Source organism: Micromys minutus (assembly GCF_963924665.1).
Source record: "Micromys minutus genome assembly, chromosome: 15".
Classification (NCBI taxonomy): domain Eukaryota; kingdom Metazoa; phylum Chordata; class Mammalia; order Rodentia; family Muridae; genus Micromys; species Micromys minutus.
The window spans coordinates 5,406,231-5,422,260 of NC_137984.1; the positions used below are offsets into that span (position 1 = coordinate 5,406,231).

Consider the following 16,030-nt stretch of genomic DNA (forward strand, 5'->3'; position numbering starts at 1 on the left):
AGCAATCCATGTGATCAGAAAATAAATATTACGTATCTTTTCAGCAGGCACGTCTCTACGTACCAGCACACACACAGATTCACATGCACACAGAGAAGATGAAATAAATATTGTCTCTACCTTCAAGTAACTTAATCGCCTGCTGATGCTCTACTATGTACTACGTTTGTTTTGTTTCAGCGCACACTAAATGACTTCATCTCTTTCAGATCCCTTTCCCATCAGCAAACTCTTTTATTGCAAAGAGATCAGTGAAAGCCTCCTAACTGAATAAGAATAGTATTGTCTGTCTGCCTGTCTCTCTGTGGTGTGTGTGTGTGTGTGTGTGTGTGTGTGTGAGAGAGAGAGAGAGAGAGAGAGAGAGAGAGAGAGAGAGAGAGAGATGAAGTGGTGTGGTGTGTGTGTTATGATGTGCGGTGGAGTGTGTGTATGTGTGTGATGAAGTGTGGTGTGTGTGTATGTTATTGTGTGTATGTTATGAAGTGGGGTGTGTGGGAGTGTGTGTGGGGGGGTGTATGTATGTATGATAAAGTGTTGTATGTTTGTGTGTTATGAAGTGGTGTGTGTGTGTATGTGTGTGTGTGTGTGTGATAAAGTATGATGTGAATGTGTTATAAAGTGTGGTTATATGTACAGGTTGAGAACAGGGGACAACCTTTGGGAGTTAGGTCTCTCCTTCCTGTCATGAGATCTGGGATCAAACTCAGACATCCAGGTTGAGTGCTTTTACCCGCTGAGCTACCTTGCCAGCCCAAGAACACGGTATTATCCACCCTTCCCTCTACCATTACTATTGTGTGTGTGCTGTATGGACTGGTGTATGCATGTGTTTGTCAGCTGGCAACCGTGGCCTCTCACATTCTGATTGACGCCACTGGAGAGTGAAACCTTGGAGGCAGACGTGGTGAGGCAGCCGAAAGGTGTTCACCATGACAAGAGTAGCCAGGGTTAAGGATGCAGTGGACATGAAGAATTTAGGAAACAGATGGTTGTCCCGGCAACCTTCCCCTTCCCTTCCTTTCCCTCTTGGAAGATGGGAAAGGTTGTTTTCCTACAAGGGTACTTCTGGTGTTTCAAGGTCCCCTCCTCTGATGCTGGGTCTGCTGCTTTGCCTTGGAGAGATCTGCAGGAGTCAGCAGGACTTCCTGCCATCTGCTCAGTGAAGAAGTACTCAGTAGGAGAGAGAGGCCTGGCTCCTGCTGCCGCTCTCTGGACTCAGACCACTTGCCTCGTTCCTTAGCCAGGGCACAAAGCACTAACAAACAGGGGTAGGTGCAGAGGGGGCCTGGCAGCCATCCGGTTTGTGGATGTCTGAGGACCTGGAACACTGCATGCAGTTTTCAGTGATTAATGATGGCATGTGTCTATGGATTGTTGAAACAATTCTGCTTTAATCTGCAAACATCACAGCATTGGGTCTCTCAGTACCGAGCTGTTCTGTCTCTCTGGCCAGTTTACCTTGCAGTAGGATGTTCTATGTTATGGGAAGTGTTTACCAACACTGGTAAGAACTGGGGACTCGTTTAAACCCTGAATTGTCCCAGTTGTATGCTTCCAGGAACACGATCCAAACTCTTCTCCTCACCTTACAACTCTGGTTCCAGTTCAAAGGCTGTCCCATTGGGTTTTGAACTCTAGCTCCACGTGCAATGCCTCCAAGATGGCCACCTCCTCCCCGGCAGACCTCCAGCAGAGAACATTTACTTGACACTGCTCATTCATAGAAAAGTCATGAAGAGAGACATCGACGGGCCTTTTCTTGGGTCTACTTTTTGGTTAATGACACTGACAGAAACAATATGTCATCCTACAGGTGCCAGGAAGTAGATGTAACCTGTCCAGGGAATCTGGCAGTAAACTGAACGAAACAGGATGTAGTCTGAGGTAATGGCAGAAACAAAAAGTTTGCGTTTGTCAACAAAACAGACGGGAGAGTCTGGGGCAGCAGGAGGGCTTGAGGTGAAGTAGCCAGGGCTGGGGCAGAAATGAATGTAAGAAACAAAACCTCAACAACAACAAAAACCATTCTCCGACATCAAGTCGAAAGCTCGACCCCAGCTTCTCACAGCCTTTCCTCCTGACCCCGAGTCCCAGCTTCCCTTCTTTCACTTGGCTGTTCTCCACAAAAGTGCCGCAGGAACCTTGCAGCTTTCTATGCTGACGCAAGCAGAGGGTGAAAAGCGTATGGCAGAAAGGGAAACTATTGGGGACCCACAGGCTGTTGGGTTACACCTGTCCCTGTGTCTTCTGGCTACCTTGCTGGGAGGTCCACACCTGCAACGGAAATAACCGGGTGCCTTTTGATGCGGCCAGGATTGCATACCAAGGCAATATGAAGATGTGACCACAATCAAGATGTTGTATACAAAGGCGCCCTAAGACCCACGGGGCCACACAGAGTGGACCGGCAGGGGCACAACAACAGCTGTACTGTCTCTGCTCATGGCGAGTCACGTGAAACCATGACGGCACCCCACACTCAACAGGAGATGCTCCGTTTTCCACAATATTTGGGTTTCTGCCTGCTTTCTTCTCCCCCTTCTTCCCCGGATGCCAATGGTACATAATGGGCACACAATAGATATTTGCCGCCTCACTAAGTCCCGCAGTGGGCTGAAGAGCATGCGCGCACAGGTTTTCTTGGCGGGCAGCCAGGTGATTATACAGCTTGACCAACTGTGAATGCTTCTCAGACTTAAAGAACCCTCCTCCGTGTATTGTTCGAGAAAAGCTCGCAGTTGCCCCTCAAGCTGCCCGTTTATTGTGCCTGCTACTTCCTTTCACCAGCTCACCCAGGGGCCTTTGATCCCGACTTATCTTTCAACGGCCACCTCAAGTGTTACCACCCCTGCGAAGACCCTCATACATGCTGTCATTACCCTGCCTGACTGTGTTCTGCAGGCTCAGTCCAGCCTCTGTGCAAAGGCTGCTCTCAGAGGGCCCGCCCCATGGGACAGGCTGGTTCCTGGATCTCCTCGTTTTTACTTTTAGATTTTAAGTTAGCTTGGCCGCCAAGCTCTGTTCTCCACGCGTCTCTGTTCTTAGCGCTAGTCTTGTGTGTCTTGTTGATACTGTGACTAGAAACAGCTGCAGAACGCTCGTCCTCTGGTCCATCCTCTCCTCCCCTCCACTCCATTATGCACTGCTAACATGCAGGACTGTATCACCGTTTACATGCTTGCTGTCTGGATAGCATACCATCAACGTTTCCAAAACATTTTCAGAGCAGTCATTGGATTGTTACCATCCCACCGGGTGGCTGCCGGACTATAAAGTCTTTTGCGTATCTGCGTTTTGATAAAATTAGCTTTGAGCATGAGTCTGTCCTGTGTGACCACCCACCTGCCCACACTCACCGTTAGCAATCCCCTCTCAGGGCCCAGCCTTTCAAATTCTACATCACTTTCCACCACTTCCGGTTACCAGAAACGTCTCCATTCTTTCCCAGACTTGGACAGCTCTCTGCTCTCCACCACGCTCTCAAACATCTGCATTCATCTTCTTTCTCAGCTTCAGGAAATCCTATACATCTCTGAGGGTTATAGCTCAAGCATCTCCACTTCTTCAGAACCTTAAATGTCCGTGTGGTGAAGCATGTTGCCAGTGTGGTGAATTCAGGAGGTGGTCACTCCAGTGAGGGGTCCTTAGGCCACAGGGGACATCACCAATGAGATGGAATACTGATGTCCTCGAGAGGGAATATTAATATTGTACAGTGAGGCTTTTTTCTCTTTCTTTTTGAAATATAGGGTCTCATGTAGCCCAGGCTAGCTTCAAACTTGGTATGTAGCTACAGATAATGCTAAAGATAAAAGCTAATGGCTCTTCTTGGTTCCACGTGTCAAATGTTACCCATCACATGCCACCATATTCAACTCCCAAGTGAGCTTCAGTGTGGGCAGGTTCTTAAACATGCCTGATCCTGACTTTGTGTCTCTTCCTGGCTTTGTTATGAGAGACTAAATCTGGCTTTCTGATTTGAGATGAGGTCATTATTTTCCCTCTCACACGCACTTTCAACATTATGACCTCTTGATCCTCACAACCAGCAGGACTAAGGAAGTCTTTAACCATGGACTACCAGCCTCTGAAAACGTAAGCTAAATAAAGAAACGCTGCCTGCGGCGTTTAGTAATAATTAAACAATAGCAGCTTAATACAGGCATTCCGTTACTTTCTTTCACAATCCACTGTTTTAAGATTACTTCGAGAGCAGAGGTAGCTTCCTAAAATCTATGTTTCTGATAAAAATGAGGAAAAAAAAACTCATTCTTTTCTATTGTATTTGGAATGCACTGGACAATAACCAGATTTTTTTCAAGTACTTTTTTTCACTCATGAGCCAGTTATGATGTTTCTTGACTACAAGAACCCCAAGACCTGAAACCTTCTGAGGCTTCACACATGATGGATCTTCTTCACTTTCATATGTATTCAGTGGAGATGCCTCTGCTGGGTTTAGCGTGTCCAGTGACTCCCTTGGCTTTCCTCTGCCTTCTTCCCCCTCTGTCTGCCTCCCCCTCCCTCCCTCCCCCTCCCTCCCTTTGCTTCCCTCTGCCTCCCCCTCCCTCCTTCTGCCTTCCTCTCCCTACCACTCCCTGCCTTTCTTAATGCATTGATGCTCTCTCCAACACCGGGCCAGACTTGTGGAAGGTCTGGCAATCTTCTCCCTGAAGAAGTTCAGAAAGAACAGAACAATGTGGGAAGAGACGGGCTGTGGAATGAAGCACTTGCCCCTCAGAGAGGACAACTTCGTGGGAGTGCCTTTCTCTTCCTCTCTGCATCCACCAAATGGAGACACACAGAGGTACCTATCCAGAGTCTAAATTGTTCCTTGGGTCTTAGATATTGGTGTAGCATCTTTTAGTGTAGCATAGTTTATCAACGTGGCCTCTACTTCACTTACAACTATTTCTGCTTTTCAACACAACTGCCATTTTGCATGTGTTTCTATGTCAACATAGAGGTTTCCAATAGAAGGAGTTTAATAAGCAGAAACCACACAGCCATTTTGCCTCTAGTCACCTCTGATTGTTTCTAAGTGGAACTTTTCAGTGTGGGGGAGCTGTGGTAAGATATGGATGTTTGAACGTTTATACTTTCTTATAAGGAATTCCCATAAGTGACTATCTAATGCTCTTTATATTAATAAAAAAAAACATCCCTTTTGTTTTACAGACTTTCAAATGTGTGGACATGGGGTGGAATTTGTTTAACTCACATACATAGAAGTGATCTGTCACTGCGTTTTCTAATTAATAAGTACAGAACCTCAAAAAAATTGAGGATTTTAAGTCATTCCTTTACTTTAAAATGGTTGAAAAGTTGCCCTTTTATAGGCTTCCTCGTTACCATTGCATTTGGTTTTTGAGAAGGTAGCCCAGGTTGGCCTTTCTAGCCAAACTCCGGCTGTTCCTGCCTTCACCTTCTACACACTGCTGGCACAGGACCGCACCTGGCTCCATTTGTCCTTCGTAAATCCTCAAACAGGGCAGCAAGGTGGGAAGAACACAAATACTGTTGCAAATCCTATAATGGGGATAATTTTAGAGAGCGCTCCTTATTTAAATTAAGGCTTAGGTGGTCACATAGGCATTGAGAGAGATGCTCACAGGGAATTCTGCCAATGGCCAGATGAACCAGGGGGACAAAGGGACAAAAGACTGAGATAGTTCATATGACATGGAAAATTTGGAAGTAGGGAGGAATCGATAAAGAAGGTCTAGAAATACAAGACAAAGGAGCAAAGGAAGAAAAGACTGGAATATGATGAAAATTCGCAGGGACAAGGGAGGGAAGAGAAGCCAAGAAACACAATTTGGTGAGAAATGGGAAGATTTTAGAAAAGCAAGTTTGCAATAAATTCTCTGCGTTAGGTATGACAAGAGACGTTTAAGAATGTGCCTACATGGGCTGGAGAGAGGGCTCAGCCATTAAAGGCTAAGCTCACAACCAAAAATGTACAAATAAGCCTACACTCAATCGTCTCCGGAGCTCATCGGTGAGTCTCAGATTTGCGAACGGTGAGGGAATGGCTAGAGCATTCTCACAAGCTGGGTAAGACCAACCCTCTGCTGTAATGGAAGGGCAAGAATCCAGGGAAAACAGAAAGCTATGGCACCAAGAATCAGAAAAGTCCTGCAGAGACTGTGTGCCTGAGGGTGGGAGCAAAGGTTGGGAGCCAGGAGGCCTGGGGATGGGACTGCAGGGTGGGATGGGATGGCGGGTGGGGGGGATGGGATGGCAGGGGGCTGGACCTCTGAGAGCTGAAGACTGTGAGGTCACTACAGTAAGATGCTCCCTGGAATTTCTCCTTTCTTGAGCTTCCCTGCAGGCCCTGCACCCTGCTTCAGATTCCTCTGTCGTGGTCCCTTCTCTGGACCCATTGTTCCCATTAAACTGAAACGCCTGCCCTTTCCCAATGTGCCGTCCTCTTTTCTACAGCTTTCTATCTGCTGATTTTCTCCAGTCAAATGTTATACAACCTATCGGTCTCAATTATATTTTAATGTATGCATGAATGAGTGTGTGAGCATTCATGTGTGCACATGTGTACCTGAGTGTATATGTTGTGTGTATGTGTGTGTGCATGTGCTTGTGTATTGTGTATGTGCATGTATGTGTGTGTGTTCATCTGCACATATGTGTGCATGCATGTGTATTTGTGTGTGTGTGTGTGTGTGTGTGTGTGTGTATGCCAGACTTGATATAGAGTATCTCCTGTCATTGTTCACTACCTGGCTTTGTGAGGTGTGATTCCCATTCTCATTGCTTCTGATTTGGTGGAGCTCTGGACCAGGGCATTGGACCTCATCACTTTTTAAATGACTATTTAAGAGTGTAACTTCTAGCTCTTCATTGGGGTCCCCTTGCTCAGTCCGATGGTTAGCTGCAGGCATCCTCCTCTATATCAGTATGGCTCTGGCAGAGCCCCTGAGGAGGCATCATATCAGGTTCCTGCCAGTAGGCACTTCTTGGCATCAGCAGTTTAATAGCTGATTGGGTTTAATAGCTGCATATGGGAGTTAGAGAAAGGATTGGAGGAGCTGAAAGGGTCTGCAAAAAAATTATCAACTAACCAAACCCACCACAGCTCCCAGGGACTAAAATACCAACCAATGAGTTTGTATGGAGTGACCCATGGCTCCAGCTGCATATGTAGCAGAGGATAGCATTGTCTGTCATCAATGGGAGAAGAGCCCTTTGATCCAGTGAAGGTGCATTTTCCCAGTGTAGGGGAACGCCAAGGTGCTGAGATGGGAGAAGGAGGTTGGTAGAGGGAGCGCCTTCCTGGAGGCAATGGGAGGGGGAGGGAGTATGGGATTGAGGGAAAGGGGGATAACATCTGAAATGTAAATACAGAAATGTAAATAAAGAAAAAGTGTAACTTATAGACCCATGCAACACCTATAAAACATCCAATGTACAGTCCCTTCTACCAAAGATAGACAAAGTAACTCCTACTTAAAAAAAAAAAAAAAGACAAACACAGTCCCTTCAACAAAATAAAGAAGGAAAGCAAGGAAGGAAGGAGGGAAGGGAGGAAGGAGGGAGGGAGGGAGGGAGGGAGGGAAGGAAGGAAGGAAGGAAGGAAGGAAGGAATACACAGTTCTTCCTACTTAAAATATTAAGAAAATTTAAAAACAAAGTAGACAAGGGGAAAACCTGTATAGCATGCCACAGAGCTAAGTGCTAAAGACCAATCTATTGAGAGAACATCGATCGATCTAACATCAAAAGCCCCAGAGAGGAGCACTGTAGCCTTCCAGGTATCCACAGCTGATTAACACGACTGCATGACTATAGTTATTTAGACTTTTCTTTCAGATGAGCTGGTCGGGATCTATAGGCAGGGGAGTTGTGCTAAAGTCTTTCCTACCCTGAAGCGCCATACGCTGTGTCTCATATAGTAGCTGCTGCATACATTGCCGAATGCAAAGTCTCTCTTGTTGACTCCAACAAGCCCTTCCTTATTCATCTTGTGCACTGAGCAATCACGTGTGTCGCATGGCCCTGGCTTGTGCACAGAGGGCAGACAAGGCTTATCTTGCTGCTCAGCACCTTGGAGACCCCAATAAGCACCAAGCTCCCAGGATACCACTGCTGGTGATCCTGTGCTAAACATACAGCGTTTCTGATATAGATGTTAGAATACACAGAGAGGGGAGTGATCCCCCCTTCTGCGAGCACTGTCAGTCAGCTCTGATGGGCAAAACACATATATATGTCGTTTATGACATTGTAATATCGTTTGTGCCTGCCTATGTGTGTGTATGCATGTGAGTTCATGTGTGTGTGTGCCTGTGTGCATGCATGCATGCGTGTGTATTTGTATATGTGCGTGTATATATGTGTGTGTGCATGCGGAGGGGTGCTTGTAGACACCACTAGAAGACAACCCCAGATGTCACCCTCAGGAATTCCCCTTGAGATGGGGTCTCATTGGCCTGGACAGCTAACAAACCCACTCCCAAATGCTGGCATTGGAAGTGACCTGCATTTTTGCATGGATGATGGGAATTTCGACCAGTTCTCATATCCTCAGCCCAGGAACTTATAATTCCATTAAAAAAAATGTTACCATGAACCTAAGGGAATTTGATAAAAAGGAACACAGTCAAGTTCTGCTCTCTGGATTTGGCAGGTCAGGAGGTTGAAAGGGTGCTGGTTGTAGGACTGGTGGAGGTTTGGGATTCTGTGGTTGGTGTCTCTGCTGCCACCTATCCTGCCGCTGACATGGAACAGACACTTGGCTTCTCCCTGCCAGGTATGTGGGGCTGAGAAGAGAAGGCTTCTGGAATCAGAGCGCCTGATTAGTTAGTGGCTAGACATTGAGAAAAATCGGCACGACTCAGACTTTCTGTTCCTCTGTGACCTCAGTCATGAGATCAAATAATATTACCCACTTCATCGCGCTGGGATAGCGGGTGAGCTGAGGCCTGGCTGTTTGACGGAATCAAGTGCACGGTGAGCATCCGCTGCTCACTGCTGTTTCTGAGCCCGTGTGTGAGACAGGGCTAATGTTACTGCAGTGCGTCATCGTGAGAGAAGAAGGGAGGCCGTCACTGAAGCATTTGGTCCATGGTACTCATTTCAGGAAAGCCTTTAATCAGAATTGATGTAAAATCTCCATAAAATGAAAATGGTACCATCCTGGCATTTGGTAGGTGCCGAACCTGCTCTTAAAACAAGCCAACCAACCAAAACTAATAAGCAAACGAAATAACTACAAAACACTCTATACCTATCAAAGGAACAACTTTAGACAAAGAACTCTTCCAGGCTTAAACCACGGGAGTAATTTATGGACCTCTGAGCCTCGGTTCTTCCTTCCACCTGATGGAGCCTTGGAGAGTCAACTAGTAACTTACACTAAACACAGCGGGGAGAGCGCTGAGCTGTGTCACCAACCTGCGGACAGCCAAACACACGCTATAGAAACTATAGGAACAACCACTTGATTTCTTCAACTACTAACAAGAGACAGAGACTCACACACACACACACACGAGAGAGAGAGAGAGAGAGAGAGAGAGAGAGAGAGAACCACATAAGAGAGAGTCAGCACAAACTTTTGAAACCGTCAAAAAGAAAAGTAAAACCTGGATACTGCTTCTTACACCCTATTAGGAAATAAAATGGTGCCTGAGTCCAGCATGTATTTTCATAAACTTGTGAATTCCCTTGTTTTAAAACCCACAGCCCTGGATAATACAGTTGCATCATGCAAAGCATTCTTTCTATGATTCTTGCTTTGTGGGTTTCTACCACTTAGTCCCACTAGAAATCAAGTATTTTATTCAGGTGGGAATGCTCTCTCAGCATGCAAGTTGATCCTAATTACAACTCCCCCGCCCTCCAGGTCTTAAGAGTCGTACACATCTGACGCTAAGATGCTATTTCAAGCAGGCTTCCAAAGCAGCTTGCCTCATAGCTCCCAATTCCAAGGTCCGTAAAAGTGTGGAGACATTGTGTATGAAGTTCTGTGGACACAGCCTGTGGCCCAGGGTGATGTTAATAGTTGGCAGACAAACTTCTCAAGAATCAACTACGTCCAAGGGGATCACAGCTGAAGTGTGACATCAAACTGCATTTGTTTATTAAGGGAAAGAAGTTCCTACACGTCCAATAAGGGACCGTACTCTTCCCTGATACTTGAATAGAATTTTATAAAGGAAGTCATTGTTCAAGTATAATGGATCCTGCTAGCATTGGAAGAAGTTGTTTCCGTTGTATTGCTTCTGTACAAGGTACATAAATAATTAGTATGTCACGGAGAGATGGCCGCTCAACAAACGTACGGAGAGCGTGCTCTCACGTATGAAGGGAAAGAATGGCAGCGACAAAGCAAACCCAAAGAAATAGGCGTAGCTCACAGAAGCTTAGGATTCACCGTGCGGCTCATTTGATTCCATTTCAGCTGAGAAGTATTTAGAGAGCATTCGGCATCTGCGCCTGAAACCGAAATTGAATTTTTTTTTTTTTCTGAAGGACTAACAAGATGAGAAATTGTCCTCATTTGGAATTCTGCAGAGTCCTTGGGGAAGAGTGGAGAAGCTGCTCAACTCTCCCCTGTCTCACCCCCAAATTCCTGGTGCTGTGGTGACTTGCTCTTCTGGAAAAGACTATTCACATGGCAGTTGACATAGGGTATTCCTGCTGCTCACCCTCGGATCTTATAAAACCTGTCTTTGCTTACACAGCTCCTGGTAAATGGCTGCTCCATTCAACTCAGCTGTGGACACTCGAGGCTCACTGATGGAGGGTTCTGACGCTCTAGTAAGTTTTTAACGATGAGGCTGAGTAGTACTTGGATCCCTCTCACTGAGCAGATGCTCCCTGTGAGCTCCTCTTTCCCGGGATATATTTTTTCTTTAAAAGAAAATGAAAACCTCACAAATCTAAATCTGCGTTTCAAGATCAGCGGACACCTCCCTCCACAGTTACCTAACAAGCATGTCCCTGGAATCTGCTGCTGCAGCTACTGTGGCAAGTCTGCCAGAGGAGCGCAGTGTTGGAAACGTTCAACACCTGGGATGGGGTACTGGCCTATCAGAAGGGACGCTGGTCATAAGAGCCAGTTCCAGCATGCAGGTGTATGTCAGCAAAGTCTCCGCCGCACAGGTGGGCCCCAGGGCTTGGCTGGCTGTTAGCGCTAGGTATGGCTGCCAACTCCCTGCCACAGCCTGAGTGCTTGATGTGCCTGCTCCCATGGTAGCTCCTGATGCTGTAGTTGGTCCAGGATCTGTGGCAAAGGGACAACCTGTCTGCGTTTTCTCTGGGTGACAGTGGTTCTTAGAAAGGGACAAGAGCACTGCTCTTCTTATGTGTGCTACCGTGGTGGTTCGAAAATCTAGCATCCCCTCCCCAGGGGCTTCCCTAGGAACCACTTTCTCTAGTCTCACATCTAAGCGGAGTCCCAAGCTGGAAACTCTGGCCTGATTTCCAAGTGAGATTGAATGTCAAAGAAACATCAAAGAGGTGCTGACTACCTTTAAAATCGGTCTCATTATCATACAGACGTCTCTAGTGCTTTACAGATCCTGTCAGTCCCTGGCTGTCTGCCATCCCTTTGTGAAATACGTGGTTTTAAGAGTCAGTAATTTTGTCGTTTAAAAAAAATTTACATTTATTTATCTGTAGTGTGTGTGCTTATAGGTATTCAGTATTTTTTGACCAAGAAAATAAACTTATTGTTACACTCTTTTTGAAATCAAATGTCTATCTGGCCTGGCTGGTTGGTCTGACTTTCCCTTCCCTGGGAATGGGTTTGTTCCCCATAAGTTTCCTCTATAAAGAGTACCCCATGGGCAGGCCAAGAGAACCAGATGAGTTGCATTCAGAGGTTCTAGGCTCGGCTAAGCCTGAGGGGACAGGGCAGGCTGTCTTAATGACCTGTGGCATTATCTCAGTCCTCCCAGCCTCACAGTCTCTAAGAACAGCTCCTTAGGGCATTCTGATTAGTGGAAGTATTTTGAAGTTCCGTTCTTTGATGTCTTCAGAGTGGGATACATAGGAGACCTTCCAGAAGGGTCTGTGAGTCCTGTTCTGAACTTATACAACAAATACAGCTCTTGGCTTTTGACCTTTTTAGGCAGAAGAGGGAGGGAGAAACCACTGGGTGAGGCAGAGGAGGCTTCTGGAACTCTCTGGCCAGGAGTCTGTCAAATGAGGAAAGTGTGGGAGCTGAGGGTGAAGGAGCAGGGCTCAGAGCTCCTAGCCAGGGAATCTCCACGGTTAGTTCTATACTGACCTTCTGACTCCCTACCAACTTTCCGGAACCCTGTGAGAGATGTACTAGTTTTGTAGCCTCTGCCTTCACCTAGATCAAACATCAGCTCTAAGCATCAGGATTTGAAACTGAACATGACCCTCCTTCAGAGGACAATTAGAATGTGTCCACACACACTGTGAATTTTACTATCAACAGATTCACTTTGAGTCATAGCTTCCTGGAAAAACAATGATGTTCACTATCTTCCATTCCCTGGGACAGAGTGCCCTTCCTACTTAAGGAGTTGACCAAGGAATTCTAGCCAAAAATGCTTTCCCCATGTGCAAGAGTTTGGGGTGCAGATGGAATGAGCTGAGTTTTCGGTCACTCTGTTTGTGTCTTCCGTGTCTCACAAGGTTTAATCACTCACCACAGCCTGGGATATATAATTTATTTCCCTTTTCTCTTGTTTTTTCCCCCACCTAGAAGTATAGTTAAAAACTCTAAATACAGAAATACGTGGATCACCACCAAGCATACTTTAAATTTAAACTCTGAATTTCCTGATTAAAAGAAATTATATAAGTTTGAAATACAAAGAGGCTAAAAAGTGCTTGTCAAATGTTTCAATAAAGCATCAACATCTTGATTTAAATGAACTAAAATATAATCCCAATATTAGAAAAGGGGACATAAATGACTTTCTAAAACTATATAGCAAGGCTGTATAATATAAATGTACATATATGCACAGGATTTCTTGGGGGGGTCAAGAGATGCTTAACACAATTTAGGGACATCTAAAATGTTCACGTTCATCTAAATATAAACTATATAAAGATAACCCAAAGCTATAGTCATCTGAGATGCTAATGAAAACTCTAGAGCTTTTCTTCTTTTACATAATGAAGATTCATTTAGGATTAAATTTGATACATTATTTGAGGTATTCATTTTTTACAGTGATAAGCAGTAACTCTTTTACACTTGCACTGACTTCTACATAAATATTCAAGATATATGAGTCTGTCTATATATTACTTTCCATGAGGGTAGTTGTACTTGTGTATATGAAGGTACACTGTTCTTTCAAAGCTATCTTAAAGGGGTGTGTGTTTGTGTGTATTAGTGTGTGTGTGAGTGAATGTGTCTGAGTCTGTGTGTGTAAGTGTGTGTGTGTGAGTGTGTGTGTGCGAGGGTGTGTCTGTGTGAGGGTATGTGAATGTGTCTGAGTCTGTGTGTGTAAGTGTATGTGTGAGTGTGTGAGAGTGTGTGTGAGTGTGTGTGAGTGTGTGAGAGTGTGTGTGAGTGTGTGTGTGAGTGTGTGTGTGTGTGAGAGTATGTGAGTGTGTCTGAATCTGTGTGTGTAAGTATGTGTGTGTGAGTCTGTGTGTGTGAGTATCTGAGTGTGAGTGTGTGATTCAGTGTGTGTGTGTGTGTGAGAGTATGTGAGTGTGTCTGAATCTGTGTGTGTAAGTATGTGTGTGTGAGTCTGTGTGTGTGAGTATCTGAGTGTGAGTGTGTGATTCAGTGTGTGTGTGTGTGTGTGTGTGTGTGTGAGAGAGAGAGAGAGTGTGTGTGTCTGTTTGGAGATGGACTCACTATGTCATGCTGGTTGGCCTAAGTCCTCCTGCCTCCCCCTCCTCCTGTATACTACTGACATTACAGGGTGGGTGGTAAAAATCAGTCAGCTCTTTATGGCTGTTGCAAAAGTCATACTGGGCAGTTACTTTTCTTGGTCTTTGTGACCCTGAGACACAAGAAGACACCATCTAATTAACCCTTTGTTCGCCAGCACCATCTCCATGCTCTGCTGTCTGCTGTGGCTCATTTTCTCAGAAATGTGTGGATAAGCCTTTCCAACTTCCATCTGACTCCCCTTGCCTGCTCTTAACAGAACTTCAAGTCAACCCAAAAGGCCTTGGGGAAAGAGAGAGGTCAAAGATGGCCTCAAGTGTCCATCCTTGATTAGATGAGGGAAGGAAAGATTAAGCCAGGAAGTTTGGAGCAAGGCATTCCTGAGGTGGGAACCTCTTCACCTCCAAATGAGCCTTTGTGGATTCCGTTCCCAAATCATAAAGATCCTTGTGTAGACCCATCCCCAGGTGAAAGTCAGTGAATGACTTCTGTGTCGCTGAGCATCGGTGACTAGTGCTGACTATTGGTAACATTCCACTAGGCAGTTTGGGAATGGGGTGTATGACTGAAGGATGTGGAGCCCATGAAAAGGTATTAACCACAGGAAGAAGAGGGTCATCTGTGTTCTGTGTGTCAGAACACAATTAGTATATGGTCCCTTGCAAAACAGATGAACAGAAAGAGGGACCAAGAAACAAACAAACAAACAAAAAGGTGGAGAACTGTAGATGTGGAAGCAAAGACAAGCATCTGGGTGAAGCACTGAAAACTCGGTGAAAGCTACTAAAGTTCTCTTTGGGAATGAAAGAGTATTCAATGAATCTCATTCCGAAAGGCCAGTTTCCAGGAAAGCAGGGGCAAGCAGTGGAGTTCAGGGGCTCCACCTTTCCAAGAGAGAAGAACTGTGTACATCGCGTTACATAAAGCAAACTGTTGTAGCCCATTGTTGCAGCAGCTCCTGTTTGAGCGCACAAAGTCCCAAAGAGACTTCGGGTCCCCGCATGTATGGCTCTGGGTCACTCCGCGTCGCACCGAACCCTGCATTCCCGTCTCCACGCACCCGGCACGCTCCCGGGCTGCGCGCGCACACGCACTCCCACGCACACGCACGGCCCGAAGGGGCTCGCGGGGACGACTGTCCCCTCTAGCGGTCACCGGAGCCAACCCGGCCATCTCACTTTACCTCCCGCGCAGGCAGGATGCCGGCCGCCGCTGGCTCCTCCACAGCTGCCTTCGGTCTCCGCCTCTCTCCCCTTCTCCTTCAGCAGATTGGGGCCCTCTGTGTTTTCAACAGGTACCATGGTCACCGTAGGACTTACAGCTTCTCCCTCGCCACCGGACCACCCCGACCTAGCGCGCTGACAGCAGTGGTCACTTTCCCCATGGGCAGCATGCTAAAGAAAAGTGGGAGGGGTTGGAGGGGGGGCGACCTTCGGTCAAAGCCAGTGTGATTTGTAACCAACTTTGTTTCTATTTCCGAAGGCTTTGCCCTTTTCGGTGACACAGTTTGTTGCTATTCCAAGCAGCCTATCACAGTCAGGGGGAGGGCCGAGTCTCCAGGATTGTTTTGCCTTTAGATGCGAATTGGAAGCAAGAGGTTAAAAAGACTTGGGACTCAAAGGCAGTGTTTGGCCACCAGCTAGGGCTAGCTCTTGTGTTCCCGCAATTTGAAAAGCAGCTTAGAAAAAGAAGCACGCAGATTTAAATGCAAGTCTGCACGCCAAGAGTGGGGAACAAACACCCACAGATGGTATCAGTTAATCTTGCCGAAGAGGAACATTTTATGTAAAGGCATACCAGAAGGAAAAGTATTAATTTTTCTTTTGCTAGCAATCCTGTTACCCTAAAGCCACGACATTCACCGGTTTAAAGAAAACCAAAGCGGAAAACTTGTTTGTTTCCACTGGATTTGGGTCTAGGTAAATGCCTAGCATAGCTTTCTCTCTAGGCCTGCCGTGCGGATGGAGGCCCGCTCCCAACTCCAAACGCACGGATTCTTCAGGCGCTTTCTAGCCTGAGTTTATAGCTAGACGGTCCTTTTAAAAACGCACAGTTGACCTGAAATCGGGGAGCAAACAGAGGATCTTCTGTCGGGACGCTGGTTGGCTCGGCTGGCAGGGGGCTCGGCATTCATCAATGACTAGAGCTGTTGTAACATGAAACAAATCAGAGCACCGG

General features: G+C 46.2%; 1 protein-coding gene across 2 annotated transcripts in view; it reads right to left on the reverse strand.

The window, feature by feature from the left end:
* The window catches only part of SLC2A12 (solute carrier family 2 member 12), a 52,805-nt gene extending 37,513 nt beyond the window's left edge, over nucleotides 1-15,292 (reverse strand). For both annotated transcript variants that reach the window (XM_080929366.1, XM_080929367.1), the window contains exon 1: nucleotides 15,036-15,292. In XM_080929366.1, the coding sequence (XP_080785492.1) occupies nucleotides 15,036-15,153 (118 nt within the window). In that variant the 5' untranslated portion in view covers nucleotides 15,154-15,292. The remainder of the gene's footprint in view (nucleotides 1-15,035) is intronic.
* Between the last annotated feature and the right edge of the window lie 738 nt (nucleotides 15,293-16,030).